This window comes from Oreochromis aureus, linkage group 1 (genome assembly GCF_013358895.1).
Source record: "Oreochromis aureus strain Israel breed Guangdong linkage group 1, ZZ_aureus, whole genome shotgun sequence".
Taxonomy (NCBI): Eukaryota; Metazoa; Chordata; class Actinopteri; order Cichliformes; family Cichlidae; genus Oreochromis; species Oreochromis aureus.
Window position 1 is genome coordinate 37180279 of NC_052942.1, and position 19762 is coordinate 37200040.

Sequence of the window (19762 nt, forward strand, 5' to 3'; positions counted from 1 at the left end):
TAGTTACAGACAGGACAGACATGACTGGGGGATAGGAAAGGGAGAAAGAAAGAAAGAGTGAAGGAAAGAAAAACAGAGGGGAAGAGGGGAAGAAAAAAATCAGCTGGATCACCTGTTGAGAGAAAAAAAAAGTGATGATACTATTATTTGTAGCATCCTGTGATTACTTTTTTGTCATCTTTCTTGCCTCAGTGAAAACACATTTAGTCCCTCTTTTGTACTGGAACAATAATATGTTGATCATGGGCAAAGAAGATCTGTGGGGTGGATGCATTGGGGAAAAACCAAGCTGGCAGCAGACGTGTTGCAGGCATCACACAGGTGTCTCCAGGCTCTTTCACGTCTGTCACATATACTTAGTGTGAACCTGTCCTCGGAGCATGGTGCACTGATGGTCGATCTGTAAGTTCTAGTGTTCTCTAACAAATGCCAATTTAGCTGGATTGTGCTTGTCTGTGAGCACGAATAAAGAACACTGGGCCCTCATGCAAAGTGTTCGTGTCATCAGAAACATGCACCCGAGTAGCCCACTGGAGGACACTTTCTGCTGTTACTCTTTACACAAAGGAGCAGATAACAGCATTGCTGCTGGGTTGATGTCCTTCTACAGACATGTCCAGGTCTTATTGTCCATTACCTGCCACCTAGTACCACTCTCCTGAGACTGTGCTGGGAGACACGGCAAATCTTACATTGGCATGGATGTGCCATCCTGGAGGAAGTAGACTACCGTTGTAACCTGTATGAGTTGTCGGTAGCAGTAGCGACGAGGAATCTAGAAAACGCTAGAGAAAGATCAGTCAGAAAGGAGCAATGGTCTGTCACCACTACCTGCAAAGTCATTCTGTTTTGCTTCTCCACTGCACCTGTTGCATTTATTTGCACCAACACTGGTCCAGTGGATTTCCAACGATTTATGGTTCCTAACTGGACAAGATGCTAACTTAACTAACTTTAACAGAATTTGTGTTATACTGTGAAAATCATGTTTCTCTCTCTCTCTCTCTCTCTCTCTCTCTCTCTCTTTTAGCAATATATGTGATTTTGAGCTCTTAAAATGTTAAAAACATAGCGCAGCATCTGATGTTTTATGTTTAAAATTTCCTCGCTTAGTGCTCAAACCAAACTTACGCCCACGGTGATGATATGACAACATAACGTTCTCTGAATGCCATTTTCTTTTTATTTATTTCAAAGTCTTCCTGACAGATATGTTCGTACACGTATACGCAGTTATATACGAAGAGTCAAAAATACTGCAAGATCACGTGACGACGTCTCCTCCTGAGCAGCAGCCGGTTGTTTACGGGGTGATGAGGACGCACTGCTGGCCAGCTGTCAAAGTCATTAGACAGGAGGAAAAACAGCGCAGGTACCACTGGGGAGCACGGCTTTGAACCCGTCGTCAATTAGCGGGCATAGTTTATGTGTGTTCGTGTTCGGAAGTTTTAGCACTATCTGAATTTAGACAGAGAAACGGGAGAAAAGGGAAGTCCGTTTGCTACAAGCTAGCCGCAAAGAGCCCAGACGGTACAGGAGGTAAGAAGCTCCGCATTCAAAATTAAAGCCAAAATTACAATTAGCCAATTCAATTCGTGAGAAATTAAAGCTGTGTCGCTTGTTAAAAGATGGGGAATTTCTGCTGTTCGGGAAAAAGCAAAGCAAAACAAAAACAAAAACAAACAAACAAAAAAGCAACTTCGTGGTTTTCTCAAAGAAATCAAAGCTATGATATGCAGTGAGTCGGCTCAAACAATAAGCTAACGGGCTAATATAATTTGGATAGTCTCATGTTCTAACTGTTGTTAATGTTAAGGTAAGCTAGAACAATTTTTCCATTTTATTATTTGTTACACTTTTTTGCTCATTCACTATATATCACTATATATTCATCGCGCACGTATTTTCATTTTTGGATAGCGGTAAATGCTTAGTAACGAAAAACCTGATAAACGTGAACTTGACTGATAAAATTGACAACAAAATGTAGCAAGGTTGCCTTGAAAAATAAAGAGAGAATGTGCGAGAAAATAGAGAAAGCTCTTTTCTACCAGAGAGACACTAGATGTTTGTAACTTTATTTTGAAAGTCTTAAGCGGAAGTAGGGTTATTGTTTTAGTAAGAAAACACCGGCTGCTGCTGTTTTGCGTTGACAGATGTTTTATTTTATGCCTTTGTGAGGTAGGCAGGGGACTGGCAAGAGAGCTATTAGATCATATCCGTATATAGAATAATTCTCTAGCCTTAAAAACAACATTTTACACAGTTAATTTAAGAGGAAAACAATCTTCACATTATTATTTATTAGATTCCCAACAAATGTATTTCACAAAGGAGGGAATAACGTGCCATTGAAAGGGCTGCTTCTGCTCAGCACAACAGTACCGTGTTTTACAAACCAAAAGACAAATATTAAAGATTGTTACGGTGGTCCACTCTAATAATTACATAAAACAATAGACGAACTGTGACTACAGCAAACAAAAAAAAACCAAAAACCAAAAAACTGCTTGCTTTTGTTACTAGAGACTGTGTGTTATCGTCTTTACCTGCCTGTAGCTCCTCCTGCACTGCTGAACACACATCTTGAATGGAATGCACGGACAGATAAAACCTTTTTTTCGTTGTAATTGCAGAACATGCTGGCATGCTTACATACTTGTTGAGACCAGTAGAATACATGATGTGTACAGATAGATTTCAGTATGATTCGTTTCACCTACTGATTCCTGATCATTTTTTCTTCTATAAAAACTACCCTCCTTGCCATCTTGTCTTTGTTGTGCAATGTACAACTGTAAGCAAAATATAAGAAAGCTTGGAAGCAATTTTGAAATAGTTCTCATTGGGAATATTTCTTGATTCCTTTACAAAAGAGATCTTCAAAAGCAGGATTTGGCTAACTATTGGTTATGTTTTTTGGGTCTGTTAATGAAAAGAATATGAAGTGAATGAGGATGCAACCACTTGGTTCATGAACACAATTTTCCTCTGAAATGCAGCAATTTTCCTGAACAATAACAATTTTTGTTACCAACCTCATTTTTTTAAAATCATCTTTGTCAATGTGGAAAACAAAACAATATGCTTATTTTGTTTTTATGTTATACATTGTCTTTGCCTTACGTAATTTATCTGTATTTGTCTCTCTATTGTTTTCTCATGTTTTTAACTAATTGTGAACCACTTTGGTCAACTCTGTTGCTTTTAAATGTGCTATAGAAATACATTTGATGTGATTTGAATGCTACCAATTTTCAACCAGCTTTGGGGTTGCAGTTACTGGAGCATAATATACAGTACTGATTATCTAATGGATAAAAATAACAGGGACATGGATTCAATTCAGTCAAACAATCTAACAGTTAGATTTATTGTGCTTGGAAAAATCTATATATGCAGTAGTTAAGTGTTTCTTAACATTGGACAGTTGACCTACTCAGCAGTGTACTTTGTGGTTATTTTTATATTATAGCCTGATTTTGAAACCACAGGGAGAAAGTCGGTTGAAATCCAGAATATCACCATTGCATGAAAAGATCTCCAGTGATGGCTGCTTAGTTTTAACTCTCTTTGAATGCTGAATCCTTCTTGTGTTGTGTAATCTTCAGGATCGTTAGCGGAGTTGCATAATACCTGTTGCATTTCGCACATATGGAGATTCACACCAAGTCATCCTTCGCTTTAATGAGGCATAGGCAGCTTAACGCAGCCATGAAGGCAGCACTATCTTTTCTGTTGTTGAGTGATGAGTCAACAGCTGTGAGCCTGTTTGACTCATTGATTGGTAAATTATCATGAGGTAAACAGGTGGTGTGCTGGTGAGTTTGTGCGTGAGGAACAGATGCCTAATGATTGAAGTGAAGCATGCACCTCACATGCACATAGGCACAAGCAGCAGCCCATTAATGATGATTAATGCAGAATATAATAAGAGTTAATAAGCAGCTCATCATATCAAGTTGTGGTCATGTAATTGAGCTGTAAATTGCACATTCCACACTGACAATACAGAAAGCCACTGATATTTTAAACTGCTCCTCCCATATTCAGACTACTTTTGCAGTCTTATAATTTCTAATTTGGTTTTTATTTTTAAATAATTATTTCCCTTTTAACAGAAGTTAAATGCTGAACAACCTTCAGCATCCTCCACGCACAAAGAAAAAGGTCCATGTCATAGCCTTATACATTGTGTTTCTCCACTTGACTACCTCTGCCAATAAGTGATACACTGAAAATCAATCACTGGACATTTCTCTGACTGCTGAGAATTTATTTACTCTCTTCTTTACCAATAAGAATTTTCTTCTTCTGGTTCTGTTGGACAGGTTGTTTCAGAGGTTCTCAGAAAAAGACAGGGGACTGTAGGACACACAGCCGGTCTTCAGTTCTCGCTGGTTTTGCCCTGTTGCAGCGGCACCATGGCCAATCGTGAAGAGTCCAAGAAGATGAATGGCAATTCTGGCGACTCTTCTACCCTTTTGGAAACACCCAAAGAGAGCATGCAGCTTAAAAAAGAGATCTCATTGCTTAATGGAGTCAGTCTGATTGTAGGAAACATGATAGGCTCCGGGATCTTTGTGTCCCCGAAGGGTGTCCTCATTTACAGTGCCTCTTACGGACTCTCACTAGTCATCTGGGCGATTGGAGGTCTATTCTCAGTAGTTGGGGCCCTTTGTTATGCTGAGTTGGGCACCACAATCACCAAATCAGGAGCCTCTTATGCATACATACTGGAGTCATTTGGTGGTTTTATTGCATTTATTCGTTTGTGGACATCTCTGTTGATCATTGAGCCCACGAGCCAGGCAGTCATAGCCATCACATTTGCAAACTACCTGGTGCAGCCGCTCTTTCCAACATGTGAGCCACCGTATGCGGCATCCAGGCTCATTGCTGCAGCATGTGTTTGTAAGTACTTTAGTTCTGTTTATGTCCAACTTCTTTTTGCTCTAGCCTTTTCTGCAGTAGTAAGTATTCTTCTCTTTTCAGGCCTGTTGACATTCATCAACTCTGCGTATGTAAAGTGGGGCACCCGTGTTCAGGACATTTTCACCTACGCTAAGGTGGCAGCCCTGATCGTCATTATAGTCACTGGCATCGTCAAGCTATGCCAAGGTGAGTGGTGACGACAGTACTCACCTTTTCACGTAGTTTGGAAATTATGATTAAATAACATCCACAGACAGATGATCCCTTGGCTTTAGTGTGTGTTGGAGGTTTTCTGGGTGTCAGGAAAATTAATTTTGTTTTGGACGCATAATTGATGGGATGTCTATTTGTCAGTTACAAACTTTTTAATCAGTATTTCAGTCCTGAATTATCAGTGCAGCTAAAGAAAGTTAATAATGTAGCTGTAAACCCAGTCTTGAAATAGTACAGAACCTTCATAAAAGTGAATGTATCCTCCAGGTCTTAAAGAAAACCAATGCAAAAGCAGTCTTGGAACTCAGTGGATAGTCCTCTAGTTTACCTGGTCAGGCCAACAACTATTTATGGAGTCTTCAAGTAAAGTCAAGACATCTTACTCTTCTCTGTGCTGGTCATCGCCTGCAAATGCACACTATTAAAAAAAGAAAATAAAACAAAAAAACTAGATCATCAGATGGCAGCCACCAGTCTCAAGTAATCCTTCTTTTGATCAATACAAAGACTGGTTAACTTCATCCACACAAAGTCTACTCTAATGTGGTTGGTGAATAAACCCAAATTATAAACAGAAACCAGAATGCTCCCAGTTCCAAAGATCAAGTCAATTAATATTAAGGTCTGTATAATCATACAGATATGCATTAATCCTGATTAATGGATTGCTTTAGATTATTATTATTTCTCAAGGCCCTGCTGACCTTCAGAAATAATAACACTTCTGCTTAGGAGTAAAGCAGAGATCTTTGCATGGAAGTTTATGACAAAGTGACTCTAGATATTGCTTCAGTAAACATTTTCCTAAGGACTTTATGGTCTTAATCGCAAGTTCAATGTCGTAATGAATATGGTATAAAATTTTGAAAATTACAGGTTCATTTAGAATAAAATGAGTGATAAACCAGGGGCTACCTCAAGTTAGCTACTAATTACCATATGAATGTGACCTCAGAATCCTTTTATAACTGCTTGGTGCTACAAACCAAACTGAAATCTCGGGAACCATCAACACCAGAACACCTAATGCTGTGTATCTGTGGCATCTTGTCACTGTTAATTTTTGAATGCAATGAAATTTCACAGACTTTTGCTTTGATTGTCATGTTTCCATTTTAGGTTACACAAGCAACTTCGAATCATCTTTTCAGGGGTCATCTACCGACCCTGGTGACATTGCACTGGCGCTGTACTCTGCCCTGTTCTCTTACTCTGGCTGGGACACTCTCAACTTTGTAACTGAGGAGATCAAAAGTCCTGAAAAGTACATTTTCTTTTCAGTGGTTTTTTTTTTTTTTTTTTTGTGTGTTTTTTTTTTTTTAAATATTATTATTATTTTCCTCATTAGAAAAGATGTGACAAAAATACTCAGCCTGATCAGATACCCTGTTTTTCCAGGAACCTGCCCCTGGCGATTGCCATCTCTATGCCTATTGTCACCGTTATTTACATCCTCACTAATGTTGCCTATTATGCTGTTCTGGATGTCAGAGCTATACTGACCAGTGATGCAGTGGCAGTGGTGAGTAAACAAACTGAAGAGAAGCTAATGAAATGGAAAACTATGCATGTGTGTGAGTTTAAGTTGTTGAACCAATTTCTGTTTACTGCTTAGATGTTTGCTGATCACACGCTTGGTGTAATGAGCTGGACCATTCCCATTGCTGTGGCTTTGTCCTGCTATGGAGGCCTCAATGCATCTATTATAGCTGCATCCAGGTAGAACAAATATGCAATGATTTAAGAACTGCAATAAATATGCTGTGGTGATTTCTTTTTTTTTTTAACCGTTTATTTTTAGGGGATAATTTTTCTGTAAATAGCATAAATGGCATCCATGTTATCTATTATTTTGTGTCCAGGTTGTTCTTTGTGGGATCTCGTGAGGGTCACCTTCCAGATGCTCTGTCCATGATCCATATACAGAGATTCACTCCGATTCCTGCTCTGATCTTCAATGTATGTAAATAGAAAAGTAGATTATAGTGGGAATCCTCTCATTACTACTCCTTGATTGCATTGTTGAAACTCAAGGGTGTCAGATTCATTTCATGTGTGGGGAAATGAAAGGACATAATACAAACTGCTATTGTGGGGAAAAAAGGATCTGGGTGATATATTGCAGTCCTAAGGGAAGGGTTACCACGGACTGCTAAATTGTTACATTTGCAGTGTTAATATTGTTGCAGACATGCTGATTTTGGTCCTTGTTGTGTAAGTGCATTGATTTTTATGGCTGAGAATAGTGTTAAGTTCAGCTAACATCAGGCCACCATGGCTGAAGCGATGATTATAGAGACCTTGTTGATATGCATGGATTGTTTAAATGTTAAATAATGCCACATTCATGTAGCAGCAATGCTCAAACATTGAACAGGGCCATAAACCGTAAGGGGCCCTTGGCACCCTTGTCCCAATGCACTTGCTCAAACTATGAAATAAACTCAGATTCTGGTGTCATTTTCCCCATCTGCTGTCCAGTGTGTCATGTCGCTGATCTACCTGACAGTGGAAGATGTCTTCCAGCTTATCAATTACTACAGCTTTAGCTACTGGTTCTTCATGGGGCTGTCCATCGCTGGCCAGATCTACCTGCGCTTGAAGGAGCCAGACAGACCCAGACCTCTTAAGGTATCCTAATGTGAATATGCCTAAGGACAGTACAGAGAAATGCAAAGTATTTGCAGTAGCTTTCTTTTTGTTTTACCATTAAATCATTTATTTAAAGACATAATACTAACTGATTATTGTAGTGGCGAAATAAGAGAATGTAGCTTCATATTTTTTCTAATTTACTCTTTTTATGGGCACCAAAGTACTAAAACTCCATGTTCAGTGTGAATATGGGGTGCATGTAATGTTAGAATGTGGTGTTGCTCATTTTTATGTGTAATTACTACTGTGTAATTATATGTAATTATTGTATAAAAAGTAATGGAACAGTTTTAATTTGGCTTTATTTAATGCATTAGAAATAAAAATTAAAAAAACAGCTTCTACACACACTTTTCTGCTTTGCCAACATTATGCTGACTGTTTCACTAATAAGTAAAGTTACAGTAACTGGATGGATGTTACACTGGGGTATGAAGAATGTCACAGTGTAGGTTTACTCATCTAAAATCAAAAATAATGATGATGAAGCAAATATTTTCATACTATGTTTTTATTTAGGAGGGTCTGTTTTTGAACTCGTGACTCTCTCTCTGCAGCTCTCATTATTATACCCAGTGGTGTTCTGCCTCTGTACCATTTTCCTGGTGGCAGTTCCTCTCTACAGCGACACCGTCAACTCCCTGATCGGCATTGCCATTGCCCTTTCCGGTGTTCCAGTCTACTTCCTGGGTGTCTACCTGCCAGAGTCCAAACGACCACCTGTCATCACTAAGCTGCTGCGTGAGTGCACCACATGGAAAGCAAGAAGGATTTGTCATTTTCACTTAACTTCACCTGAGCCAACTAACCAACACGGTGTTGTCTGTTCTCTGCAGGTTCTCTGACTGACTTCACCCAGTACACCTGCTTCTGTGTGCTGACTGAGATGGACAAAAGTCAATAGACCCTGTTACACTTTAAAACCCAGGAGTGTGTGCATCCTCACAGCCACCAGAAGTGGCTTTCAGCTGGATAGAACAAACACTCCTTTGTTGCACTGTCCACCGTCATCTCAGAGTTGTTTACAGCACTGAAGGTGCTGCAACAGATGTACATATTCACCTAAAGAGTTTTGTTCTGGGAAAACATTTCGAGGTGGAGTAGAGAGGTGGTTATACAGTTTATTTATTATTAATACTTATTAGGTTTAGCAGGTAATTTTTTATATATACTATATGCCTTTTAAACAGTATATGCCTTTGAGACTTCACTGGTACTATGAACATGACTGCAGGGACCAGAGCACTATGCAGGTAAATATTCTCTCCTGGGTTCTAACTAAAAGGTGTGAGTGTGTTTAACATTGATCTAAACTATTGGTCCTAATTATTTTCTAATGAAAAAGGGGAGAAAATACTGCTGCTGCTATTTGAGAACAGTGACTCATCCCTGTAATGTCATTGCCTTTATTTACTCTTGGCCTCATTGCTTGTAGTTTCTTGCTGGGGTTTTTTTTTTTTTTTTTTCAACCAACATAGTTTCCATGTGTTGAATTCTTTTGAGTGTTTCAAGCTGACCAGCTGAGGTGGGTTTAGTGTAATTCACCCTGTTTCACAGTATGAGATGCTGTAAGCCTTTAACACATAACTAATATGCACTATTTCTTTTTGTTCTTAATCATGTCCACACAGACACTTTGTTCATTCCACATCTTTAGTCCAGTTGTGGAACTTATGCACATCCTGTCTTCTAAAGTAAACTATGCTCCAGACATCTTGTATCTCAGAATCTTCATTTCATCTCAAAAGAGGACCTTTTAGTTTTAGATTTGGAGCCTTGGTTTTAGTCCAGTCTGCCAGCTGTTGTTGTATGCACATAGCTCCTTTATTGCTTTTGAAAACTGTCTGTAAAATTCCATAATTATTAGTTTAAATGATCTGTCCTGTCAAAACCTGCAAATGAGAAAAGTTGCAGAAGAAACAGCTAGCCTAGCTGGACTACAGATATAAACCTGGGACATTCTGAGTAAACGTCACAGAGCGATCACTGTTAAAAACCAACTTCTCAGTTGTGTAAAAGTAGAATAGCCTGTGTTATTCCTTTCTGCTTACTTTAATTGATTTGCTACACTGCAACGGCCATCATCTTAAGCAAGATGTAGCAAATTGTGGAAATATATGTAGCAATATGTGTGACTTGGCAAGGTAGATGTTTTATAATAGAGGTTGTTTTGGGGTTTTTGACAGGGAGAGTTAGATAAAAGCAGCTCAACTGATCAGTCTGATTCTCAGTACATCAAATACTGCTGTTTAGTCAAAGCGGTCCCTGTCTCAGAGATACGATCCTGAGCCTGGTTTTATCCCAGGAATATAATGAGTGTGTCTGTGTATGTGACATCCTTTGCCTGGCTTGAAAAACACCGGGAACATTTCAGAAGCAAAGCATTTAGTCTGCTCAGGGCCTTCCCTTTTGAAATTAGACTAAATAAAACATTCAGCAGACGTCCTGCCGTTTCATCTGCTCTGTGCAGCTTGAAGTTGGTTTCATTAAGATTGATTAGCATTTTTAGTGAAATTAAAAGTATCATTTTGAGTCCAATTCTGTTGAGCCCTGTTTAGTCTCATAACTATTCTTGACTCACCGCATTTTAACATTAAACCACATTTGTTTCCCCAAATCCAATGAAACGACTAGCAAATGTAAGTAACTGAAAGCAAAATGAGAAATTGAGTGAAGCAGGACAAAAATTACAGGCTGAGCCCTAGATATACATTCTTTAGTGTTTTGAACCATCGGTTTCTAGTCAATTTCTAATCCAGATGTTTATAAATGCACTATAGTGGCTGTTCATTTGGAGACTTTTCTAAGCAATCAAAATGACTGTTGGGGATTTTCAAGCTAGTTATCATCATAATATATAGTTATTAATGATTATTTTAAATCAACAACTTTATGTTTATGGCGCAGGACAAAAACACAAATACTGATTCAGGATATTTTTTTCATGAATTTATGAACTGTCATAAAATGTTATGCATGCTACATGTAGTCTGCTACATGTAGCATGCATAAGATGGGATTTCTTTCTTGGTTTATATTCCGTCTAGTCTCAGCTACAGACACACAGAGTAAAAGGTTATTTGTGGAAAGGGAAGTAGAAAGATTAACTGAGCAACTGTGGTAATCGATCTAAATTATATTTGTCTCCACTATCATCGTCATCATCATCACTGATGTCATGTTCACCATGGTGGTCCAGCTATTGGAACATTTGCCTCAGGTGGTACTGCATGCGGTGTACAATTCTGATCTAATGAACTATGGGTATTGTATTGATTCTGTTCTGCTACTGATCTCATCTTACTGCTGCTTTCTGCCATTTGGTGATAACTACAATGATGTTGTATTGGTGGGTATACTGTTAGCAAACAACAACGTGGTCCAAACCAGCTACGCTCATGGCCATGTTTCATACACTTTGCTGCTTACATTTTTATTCAAGTTTTTTATTTATTTATTTTTTAATACATGTTTCTGTGATATAGTGAAAAGCAGTCATGAGCAATTCATTCATTTGTTAGATTCGTTCATTCATTCACGACTTTTAATAGCAAACAAATAAATTTTTTGGCATTAGACCAAAACCTTTGACCACAGCTGTTCAACCTGTGTGCAACAAAAGCTACCTCAGCTGTTCCAGCTTGTATAAAATTGCAGCTCACTTAGATTTGGTCTGCTGAAAACACTGAAGTGACAAGCCAGATTGTGAGACTTCATAAAGATGACACAGTGTACAAGAACATCTACAGGATATGAGATACAAACTGAAACACAGGTGCACAGACTGTACATATAAATAAATTGTTTGGCTCTAAAATGTTGCACCATACACAGTTAACCATGAAGTTTGCTTGGATTATCATTTGAAGCTGACCTCTTTCTTGTGGTCAGGTTTGTCTGTCAACAAACGGCATCCCTTGTTTTCCAAACCTGAAAGATTTTAACATGAAAAACAGCCAAAATGACAAATGGCAGCATAATCTACAAATAGATGAAACCCCTCAAAATATGTATATGGATCAGATATGTCCAACATTAGTGTGTACATGCTCAGCACTACTGGCATGTTTGCATAATGCTGACTGACAGATATGGATTTGAGGCTGCAAGACTGCAACAGGAATAGGTGAGTTTTCTAACATGGCTGAGTGCTATTCTTTCATTTTTGCAGATTGCAGTTTTACTTGAGATCAAATACTGTTTATTTATATAGCACTAAAACACAACAATGGTCACCTCAAAGCACTTTATATTGTGAAGTAAAGACACTCCATCAAACAGATGTGCAAACCCTAAAACCTACAAGACCATGCAAAATTATTTTAATCTGAAAATAAATTTGGTTCACATGTCCAGAAATTGTTCAAAAAAACATAACAAAAACAAAAGAACATTTTCGGTTTTTAAATGACAAGAATGGAGTGAGAAAACAGTATTTTGATTCTGCTGTTAACATCAAGGGTGATACAACTCACATATTTTGGCAAATGAGCTGTATTAATCCATTTTAAGCAATTTAACCACAAGATGGCAGTAAAGCAACAGAGTTTCTGTTTTTGTATGAACTTGTTCTATTGTTGCTTTCACTTACAATAATTCAGCAATTCTTTATTAATATTAATACTTATATTCAAATAGCTCAAATGTTCTTTAAATAAGATATAAGACAAAAAATACTTTATTTATTCCAAAAGCTAGGAAAATACTTTGTTACAGCAGCCAGTTTAAGAGAAAGTACAAAAAAATGAAGTCCTCAGTAAATGTAAGTTGTATTATCTAATTGTGTGTACTGTGTATTACTTGGGTGACAGTGCTGAAATGTAACATCTAGAAGCACCAAATAATGCCTGAAATGCTGTTATAATAGCATAAAACACAATTTTCTGCTGAGATAAATTATAAGAGCAAAACCGCTGATCATAGCTACAGCACAGCATAGATATGAAATTGCAGTGAGTGCCGGAAACTGGCCCACTGGCTTCGGGTCCTACAAGAGAAGAGTGCAATGAGCAGAGCAAGGTCTTCATATACAAAAAATGCAGCAAAAAAAGTATCTATTTTATATCTCTTTAAAATGACTTAGTACTACTAAGCAATATTGAGTACTGTTTTTGTTGTTGTATGAAAAGCAGTGTATCTGCTGTGTGTCTCACCATCAGAACAGTGAAGTAAGTCAGATGGTTACACAGACACACAGTGTGGTTTTCCCCTTTCTGTTGTGTCTCACATCCATCTTTCGACCAGTTCACCTGCAGAGAATCTGCAACAGGAAAATATAAAAGTCCTTAAACCTCATTGGTGGAAATCATGGTAGAAATTATGAAAGAAAAAATATGAATTATAATTAAAAATGTCAAATACGCTCGACCGCTAAAGGATTCCAACTTTTGGAGTTATTGTGATCAAAGTTGTCATTGTTGTGTTTAAAATTGTAAACCTTAAACTGCAGGCACACTTGCATGTAAGACTCTGGTTTCCTTATTTGCTAAGGAATGTTTAATTCCTGCCATTTATGGGCTCACCTATGCTTGTATATGGTGGACCATTAAAGGGGTTAAGCCATATATTAGACCCTTTTATGACTAGAGATGTTGTTAAACAGTTGTAACCACATATGACTAGCAGGAAGTCACGTATACAGAGACACACACACACACACACACACACACACACACACACACACACACACACACACACACACACACACACACACACACACACACACACACACACACACATGCACTCAGATCCTTGCACATGCACACACACACACGCTTGTGTGTTCACTGAATAAAGGTCTACAAGGGAAGACTGGAATTGAAGTTGGCTGGGATCAGGTGGGGAGCTTGTAGGTCCAAGATCCTGACCAGACCAGCTTTGCAAGTTAAAATGGATTGAGCTCTAATTGTCTTGCTTTGTTCACTCTTGATAAGTCTCTGAGCTAGCGAGGCCTGCGAGTGCAGACCTAACACCAACCTTTTCTAGTGTCCCAAGAAACACATTTTCTCAAATTGCTTTCCTGAAATAAAGACAGAAAAAGATGTGAGCTGCAAACATCTCTCAGTAAGAAGGTGCACATATTTGTTGTACATATTAAAGTATTAGTTCCTTTAAATTAATTTCCTGTTTGCGGCATACATAATCTGGCTTGTTGTGTATCACCATAATGCTAAATAATATTTAGATCACAGTTAACATACAAAGAGGTAGGTTCATGTGTTGCCATGACTACTTCACAGAAACTATGTGCATTAGACAGTCCATTAACACCACAGTCTATTTTTGCTACACATGGTTTCTGTGCTTGTTGCACCTTTGAAGTAGACAGGCTGATATTACAGAACTTAACAGCATTTTGCTTTTGTTTTCTGCACCTGAGCCACATTTGTCAGCCTGTGTGTTTATTGATATTTGCACTGCAGCACATTGCAGTAAATTTCAACAGTTACTATTTGGCACAGTAAGTCTCAGTTTAAGGAAGTAGCTTTAAGTAATATAAAGTGGGTGGGGATTGTACTGATACAGACTAAAGGCCACAGAAACACACAAACTTACAGATACAGCATCGTGGTAAAAATCAATCCTAATGGGTTCAGACAGATTTCTGATGATCTCGTTCTCCACCGTGATTTCCACCACATCATTGATAGGCTTGGCATCTCTGTGAGCCTCCTGAAACAAACACACACATCTTGACCTTTGTTAAGGTTCAGATATTGAGGAGGAATCCAAAATAACCACTGATCCGGGCTGGTGCAATTAGACGACATTTTAATGTACACACGTGCGGAGTCCAAACACTGTGCAGTGTTGAACTACCTTACAATAGTCAGACAAAGGCTTTATAGGGTTGGCAGTCTCAATACAGCATACGTCACTCCAAAACCACAACCGTTCAGTTAACTTTGAACACAGTTTTAAAAAAGAACATTGTCTTCGGCTCGACCCCAGGTGCTTCCTGTCACCATCCTGCCCAGGCTTATCTTCTGGAACATCAGGTCCACGTTCTGCACAAACTGTCACTCATGCACAACTTTGCAGTCGCAAGCAAAACATAATTAAACTCTTATCTACTAAATGAATCTACTTATATGTATGTGTATGTGTGTCAGCTTCTGCTGCCCTTTATTTCACCTCTCAGCTCCCCAGCTAGACCTTGTAACCTTTCCACTAGACAGAAGGCCACAACTGAAACTATGTGTGTGTATGTGTATATGTCTGTACATGTGTGATCCTCACCCTGCACTTTGATTGACCTCAGCTTAAGCAACCAGGCTAAGGCCATCCTGTGTGTAATGATCTTAACTTCTATGTAAAATGTATAAAACAAATGTTTCAATCTAATACAACTACTTAAAACTTAATCAAAGCTTAATCAGAAATATAAATGCATAAAAGATGATAATAGCATCATCCAAACTGCTCCTCAGAATTACTTGCACTGAGACTCTGGTTTTGGTTTCACTTCCTGCAAAAGCATGTAACTTCAAAAACATATAACTTCCTGTCTTCTTTTGGCACAGAGTTACTCTTTCACCCTGCAGTCTGCATAAACATTTAAAATTATAGATTCAACTCCACAGTTTAAAGTGGTTCTTCTTGGACCTGTAATAAAAGCTTAATTGGGTGCCAATATGTTTAAACATCTGAATGCACTATCAATATTAATAATTAATGGAATGATAATACTGATCATAAAAATAGCAGCAAATAATAACAGCAAAATATCCTTTTAATCTCTACACCTTCCTCTTACATGATGCACCAAAATTATTTGCACACAAAGCTACAAAAGTATTCCAGATAGTATCGCAAATGTGAAGACTGGAAAAAATTGCAGGCTAACAGCTAAATGAGGTCACCTGAAATCCTTTCATATGTGTCTGTATCGACTGAAGGCAAACAGCCTTACCTGTAACACAGAGATGTTCTTGAAGAAAGTGAAGGCTACTTTGCTAACATTTTTCGCAGCTTGTTTTAAGGCAGCAGGGAGGTGGACAGTGGTATTGAACTTGACAGGTCTACCAGCAATGGCCTGGAAAAGAGAATTCACACATATGAAGGACTTTAAAGAGTAGATCTGATGCCAGATTTGTGGGTCACTCATAGAAATGACTTATTTTAGGGTTTTTATTTAAATTAATTCTTCATTACTGAGTTCAGTTCTGACATGATTCTTAATGTGAAAACAAGTCTCTTTAACTTGCACTTTGTCTTACAGGTGATGTGACGCTGTGGCCTTTGAAATCTTCCTTCAGCTCCACGTCAGATCTGTAAGCGTATGGAGGCTCAGCACACCTGGACACAAACATCAGACACAGTCACATTAAAACACTCCTGCTTCATAGTTTATATCTCAGCTGTAGTCAAAAACAACCTGTAATAATATGGTAATGCAACAAGTTGGTGTATTTGAAGATTAGAAAGGAAATTACTTGTTGAGGGCGGATTCTCGTTTGGCTTGTTCACATAATTCTTCTGCAGAAAAAGAAAAGAAGTTCTGATTGTAACATGCTGCACTTGAAAGCGTAATGATAATTTGGAATGTTAAGCCCTTTCTTGATTCAGCAAAACTAAATGTTAACAAACACTGTGGGCAAACTGGTTTATTGGGCAGAAAATAGACCAGAACACCAAGTTTTATTTCTTGCTAAATATAATAAAATTACACTTTCTGTAGATATAAATTCTTGCTTACTGTAGTTGGTGGAATGTGCTATAAAGTTGTAAGCCATCCGTATTTTGTCGGTGATGAAATCATGATGGATCGTGACATTGAGGATGCCGTAGTCTGCTCCTTCTGTGTTTGGGCCATCACTCAGGTCAGTACAGCAGGAATCCTGCAGGCTTGCAGGTGAGCACAGAATAAGGTTCTTCTCTCCTACCTGAATATGAAAATAGAAATAAAACAATAAACAAAAAAAATGTAATTCTCATAATAATCTTGAGCAAATTAGCTAGTTTAGCATAAACAGTGTAAAGAATACCTTGTACATTTTAAGTTTTGCTATATGCTTTTTAAAATTCTGTGGTGTTATGACTCTTTTACATTTCATTTACCTGTAATTTTGTTAGTTTAGTTTCTTGCTATTTATTATAATATACAGGTTGTGAATGGCAGCTGACTTTGTCTGATTTACCGTCAGCATTAACAGGTCCAGCAGTGGCTCCCAGTTCAGACAGAACTTGATGTCCCCTCCTGATTCATATCCAAGGTGCTTGAAGTTACTCACTTCAGATCTCCTACACTGGGCTGTCATCTGCCCGTTGATGGACAGAAAGCTCTTATTGGCTGAAATGGAGATCCCTTTACAGCCAGTAGAGATGTTGAGGTTCAGGCTCAGGGGGTTGTTGCCATGGCGCCATGTGCCGCAAAAGTTCCAGTCCAGGTCATTTTGATTGTCACTGGAAACTGTTAAAATACAGCACACAGTATTAAAAAAAATATTCAACTTACGTGGCAGTGGTGTGATCTCTGGCTCTGCTGCAGTGGAGGGGCAGTGCCAGGTGCAACGAATCATACTGCTGAACTCTGTTCCTTCTTTAGTGATGCTGGGGACCTGCAGTGGAGCATGGAGCCAACTGGAAAGCTGGCCATGGAGAAATCAAAGGTGCCCAGCTGGAAGCACTGTGTGTGCCATAATGTTAAATACTAACATTACAATACAAACTAAATAGCGGTTACACAGAGAAAATGTTAATAAATGCTCCTATTTTTTTTTAATGTTTCTAAGTGAATATTCCTAAACACAGCAGCATACAACAACATATAATGTATGACGCAGCACAGCATGGATACAGCACACATGTATGAACAAACTATCACAAAGTGTGGTTCCAGTGTGTCGATCTTACCAGTGGAGAAGATTATTAAGAAGCGCACAATGTTCTCCATCAGCCAGGGTTCTGTTGCTCACACCTGTTCTGTAGAAATAAAAAAAGTAAAGCAGTTTTTACACAAACCTATAATTCTTTATTTACTACAAGAAAACGTTAATTCAGTATACTCCACCATTAAAAATCAGCAAAACAAATAACCAAACAGAAATAACTTGAACATATTCATCTAAGCTCCCACTGCGGAACTAACAAATGCTGCATCTGTGGCCATGCAGAGGTGGGTTGCGTATGAAGTGTGAACATATGGTAAGAAATGGAGGAACGGAAGACGGAAACCTGCTGAACCACAGACAAAACAAACAGATGACTAAAAAGACCTCTGGGGGTCTGAATGTTTAAATAATACAGAGCGACGAGCACCAGTTCATTTACTGAGCTACTTTACATTTCTGACAATTCAGCACTTTAGCAGGTGGTTTAAGATTATCTTCATGTCTGCTTCTATTTATAATTCATGGTCTCTATTCTCAGGTGTCTCTTGTCTTTCCCCTTAGTCCCAACCAATCAAGGTAGATGGCTAACGTCTCCCTTCCCAATGCCCCTGTGCTTGATTCTGCAGGTCTCTTATCGTAGAAAACAGTTCTTCATCCCCACAGTGGACGTCTGAGGTGTATGATTACTTTGATTTTCTCACTAATATTGTAGGGGGTTTACCTTACAATAAAAAGTAAACAGTATCACAATCTATGATATCAATTTCCTGTCTATATGCAATTGATATATTTACATAACAATAACTCTTACAATTAGAACTGTATCATGCTGGTGATGCTCACCACTATTTTTCTTCTGTGAGCAATGAGCTAATTCTGCTCCTGTAATTGCTGTTATAAAGACTATGTCTCATGAGTTAAAAAAAAAAAAATCTTCCTGTATTCTATTACAACAGACTCTAAAGTCTAGATGTGTTACTGAGAGTGCTAATTGATGTGCTTGTGTGGTGGGAGTTTACCACCCTAGGGCTTACAGACATCTGTGCTTTTGATTAAAACAATTCATAATCTGTTGTATTTTTGGAAAGGTTATCAAGGAGAAGTATTTGTATGTGTGTCAGATTTGACATGTAACAGTGCCACATTGTGGTTAGAGGGGGCATCACACCTTACTAAAAAGGACTACCATTGGAAGGAGTTTACCCACATCAGCAGAATGATCTGTAGATCTCTACTCTGGAGCATATCCAAGAGCTCTGCGGGGGGAGTAGCAGGTTCTGAAATTTTTCAGCTGCTTCTAACTTCTTTGTGTTTCTATGGTCAGTATTAGTAGTAAATAGATTATTAGACACCAATTCATTGATTTCCCCCCCTTTTGGCAGGAAACAATTAAACATTAATATCTGATCCTAAAACAGGAAGCTACTTGGTAACTACACATCAAGTTAAACTAAGCCTATATATTGGAGTTTGTTCATTCATAACAAAAAGTTCCCATGTCTCCTTTATTAGGCTGTGGGACAGTAAACTTAAACTAAATGGTAACTGTATCCAGTTTGTAGTTACAGAGCTGTAATGTGCAGCCATCACCTTAGAAATAAACAGCAGCACTGACAGGGATGCAGCCACTTAAATTAAAATGTTTATTTTATCACTCTCTGTGCTGAACCACCAGATTAACCAGTTTCTGCACCAAAACTTGTGTGTTGCATTTCACCATTTGATAACATTCCTGGAATTTACATTCCTGAAAATTTTAAATTCTGTTAACACCGCCCCTTTCATGTGAACATCCAGGGGGAAACCCTGGAATAACTTTATGAGGTGATAACTAGCTTTGTGTGACCATGTGTCCCGATTGCTGAATCCAGATAGTGGAATGATACCCCGGGTATGCCGAACACCCTTCATAGTTCAGGGCCCTGGATAAGCCCAAATCCTGCTTCACAGTACAGGTCTCTGCTCTTAACTGGCTATAGGTTGAGTAGAAGTTACCATGGTCACTTAACCAGGTTGAACAAATAATAAATAAAGATTCTGACATTAATCCATCTAAGCCTTTGAATTCAAACTAAATTGATAAAGTAATAAGATATTTATACATGTTTTACAAACCAATGATATAG

General features: G+C 38.3%; 2 protein-coding genes across 7 annotated transcripts; one reads left to right on the plus strand and one right to left on the minus strand.

Moving 5' to 3' along the window:
• The first annotated feature begins 1260 nt into the window (after positions 1-1260).
• slc7a6 (solute carrier family 7 member 6) lies at positions 1261-9514 on the plus strand. Of its 2 annotated transcripts, none has more exons than XM_031727498.2 (10): positions 1261-1372; positions 4332-4914; positions 4996-5121; positions 6268-6412; positions 6547-6670; positions 6764-6867; positions 7011-7107; positions 7630-7779; positions 8361-8544; positions 8640-9514. In XM_031727498.2, exons 2-10 carry the CDS (start codon positions 4425-4427, stop codon positions 8705-8707), a joined length of 1488 nt encoding a protein of 495 aa, XP_031583358.1. In that variant the 5' UTR covers positions 1261-1372; positions 4332-4424; the 3' UTR covers positions 8708-9514. The 2 variants fall into 2 exon arrangements, with proteins under 2 accessions (XP_031583358.1, XP_031583352.1); XM_031727492.2 differs by having other exon boundaries at positions 1276-1539.
• Positions 9248-18254, minus strand: LOC120440612. Of its 5 annotated transcripts, none has more exons than XM_039613395.1 (11): positions 17816-18254; positions 17659-17722; positions 16944-17431; positions 16502-16688; positions 16239-16281; positions 16023-16101; positions 15716-15838; positions 14359-14475; positions 13780-13822; positions 12957-13063; positions 9248-12790 (listed from the first exon to the last, which is right to left on the minus strand). In XM_039613395.1, exons 3-11 carry the CDS (start codon positions 17322-17324, stop codon positions 12662-12664), a joined length of 1209 nt encoding a protein of 402 aa, XP_039469329.1. In that variant the 5' UTR covers positions 17325-17431; positions 17659-17722; positions 17816-18254; the 3' UTR covers positions 9248-12661. The 5 variants fall into 5 exon arrangements, with proteins under 5 accessions (XP_039469329.1, XP_039469326.1, XP_039469335.1 ...); XM_039613392.1 differs by having other exon boundaries at positions 17659-17727; XM_039613401.1 differs by having other exon boundaries at positions 16944-17215; positions 17816-18191.
• Positions 18255-19762: the final 1508 nt, after the last annotated feature.

Bases quoted from the DNA above. Each gene is read 5' to 3' on its own strand.
- slc7a6 (XM_031727498.2), top strand. From the start codon at position 4,425: ATGGCCAATCGTGAAGAGTCCAAGAAGATGAATGGCAATTCTGGCGAC. The intron at 7,780-8,360 runs GTATCCTAATGT...CTCTCTCTGCAG, and splicing joins ACAGACCCAGACCTCTTAAG to CTCTCATTATTATACCCAGT. The intron at 8,545-8,639 runs GTGAGTGCACCA...TGTTCTCTGCAG, and splicing joins TGTCATCACTAAGCTGCTGC to GTTCTCTGACTGACTTCACC.
- LOC120440612 (XM_039613395.1), bottom strand. From the start codon at position 17,324: ATGATTCGTTGCACCTGGCACTGCCCCTCCACTGCAGCAGAGCCAGAG. The intron at 16,689-16,943 runs GTAAATCAGACA...TTTCATATTCAG, and splicing joins TGGACCTGTTAATGCTGACG to GTAGGAGAGAAGAACCTTAT. The intron at 16,282-16,501 runs GTAAGCAAGAAT...CTTTTTCTGCAG, and splicing joins AGCACATTCCACCAACTACA to AAGAATTATGTGAACAAGCC.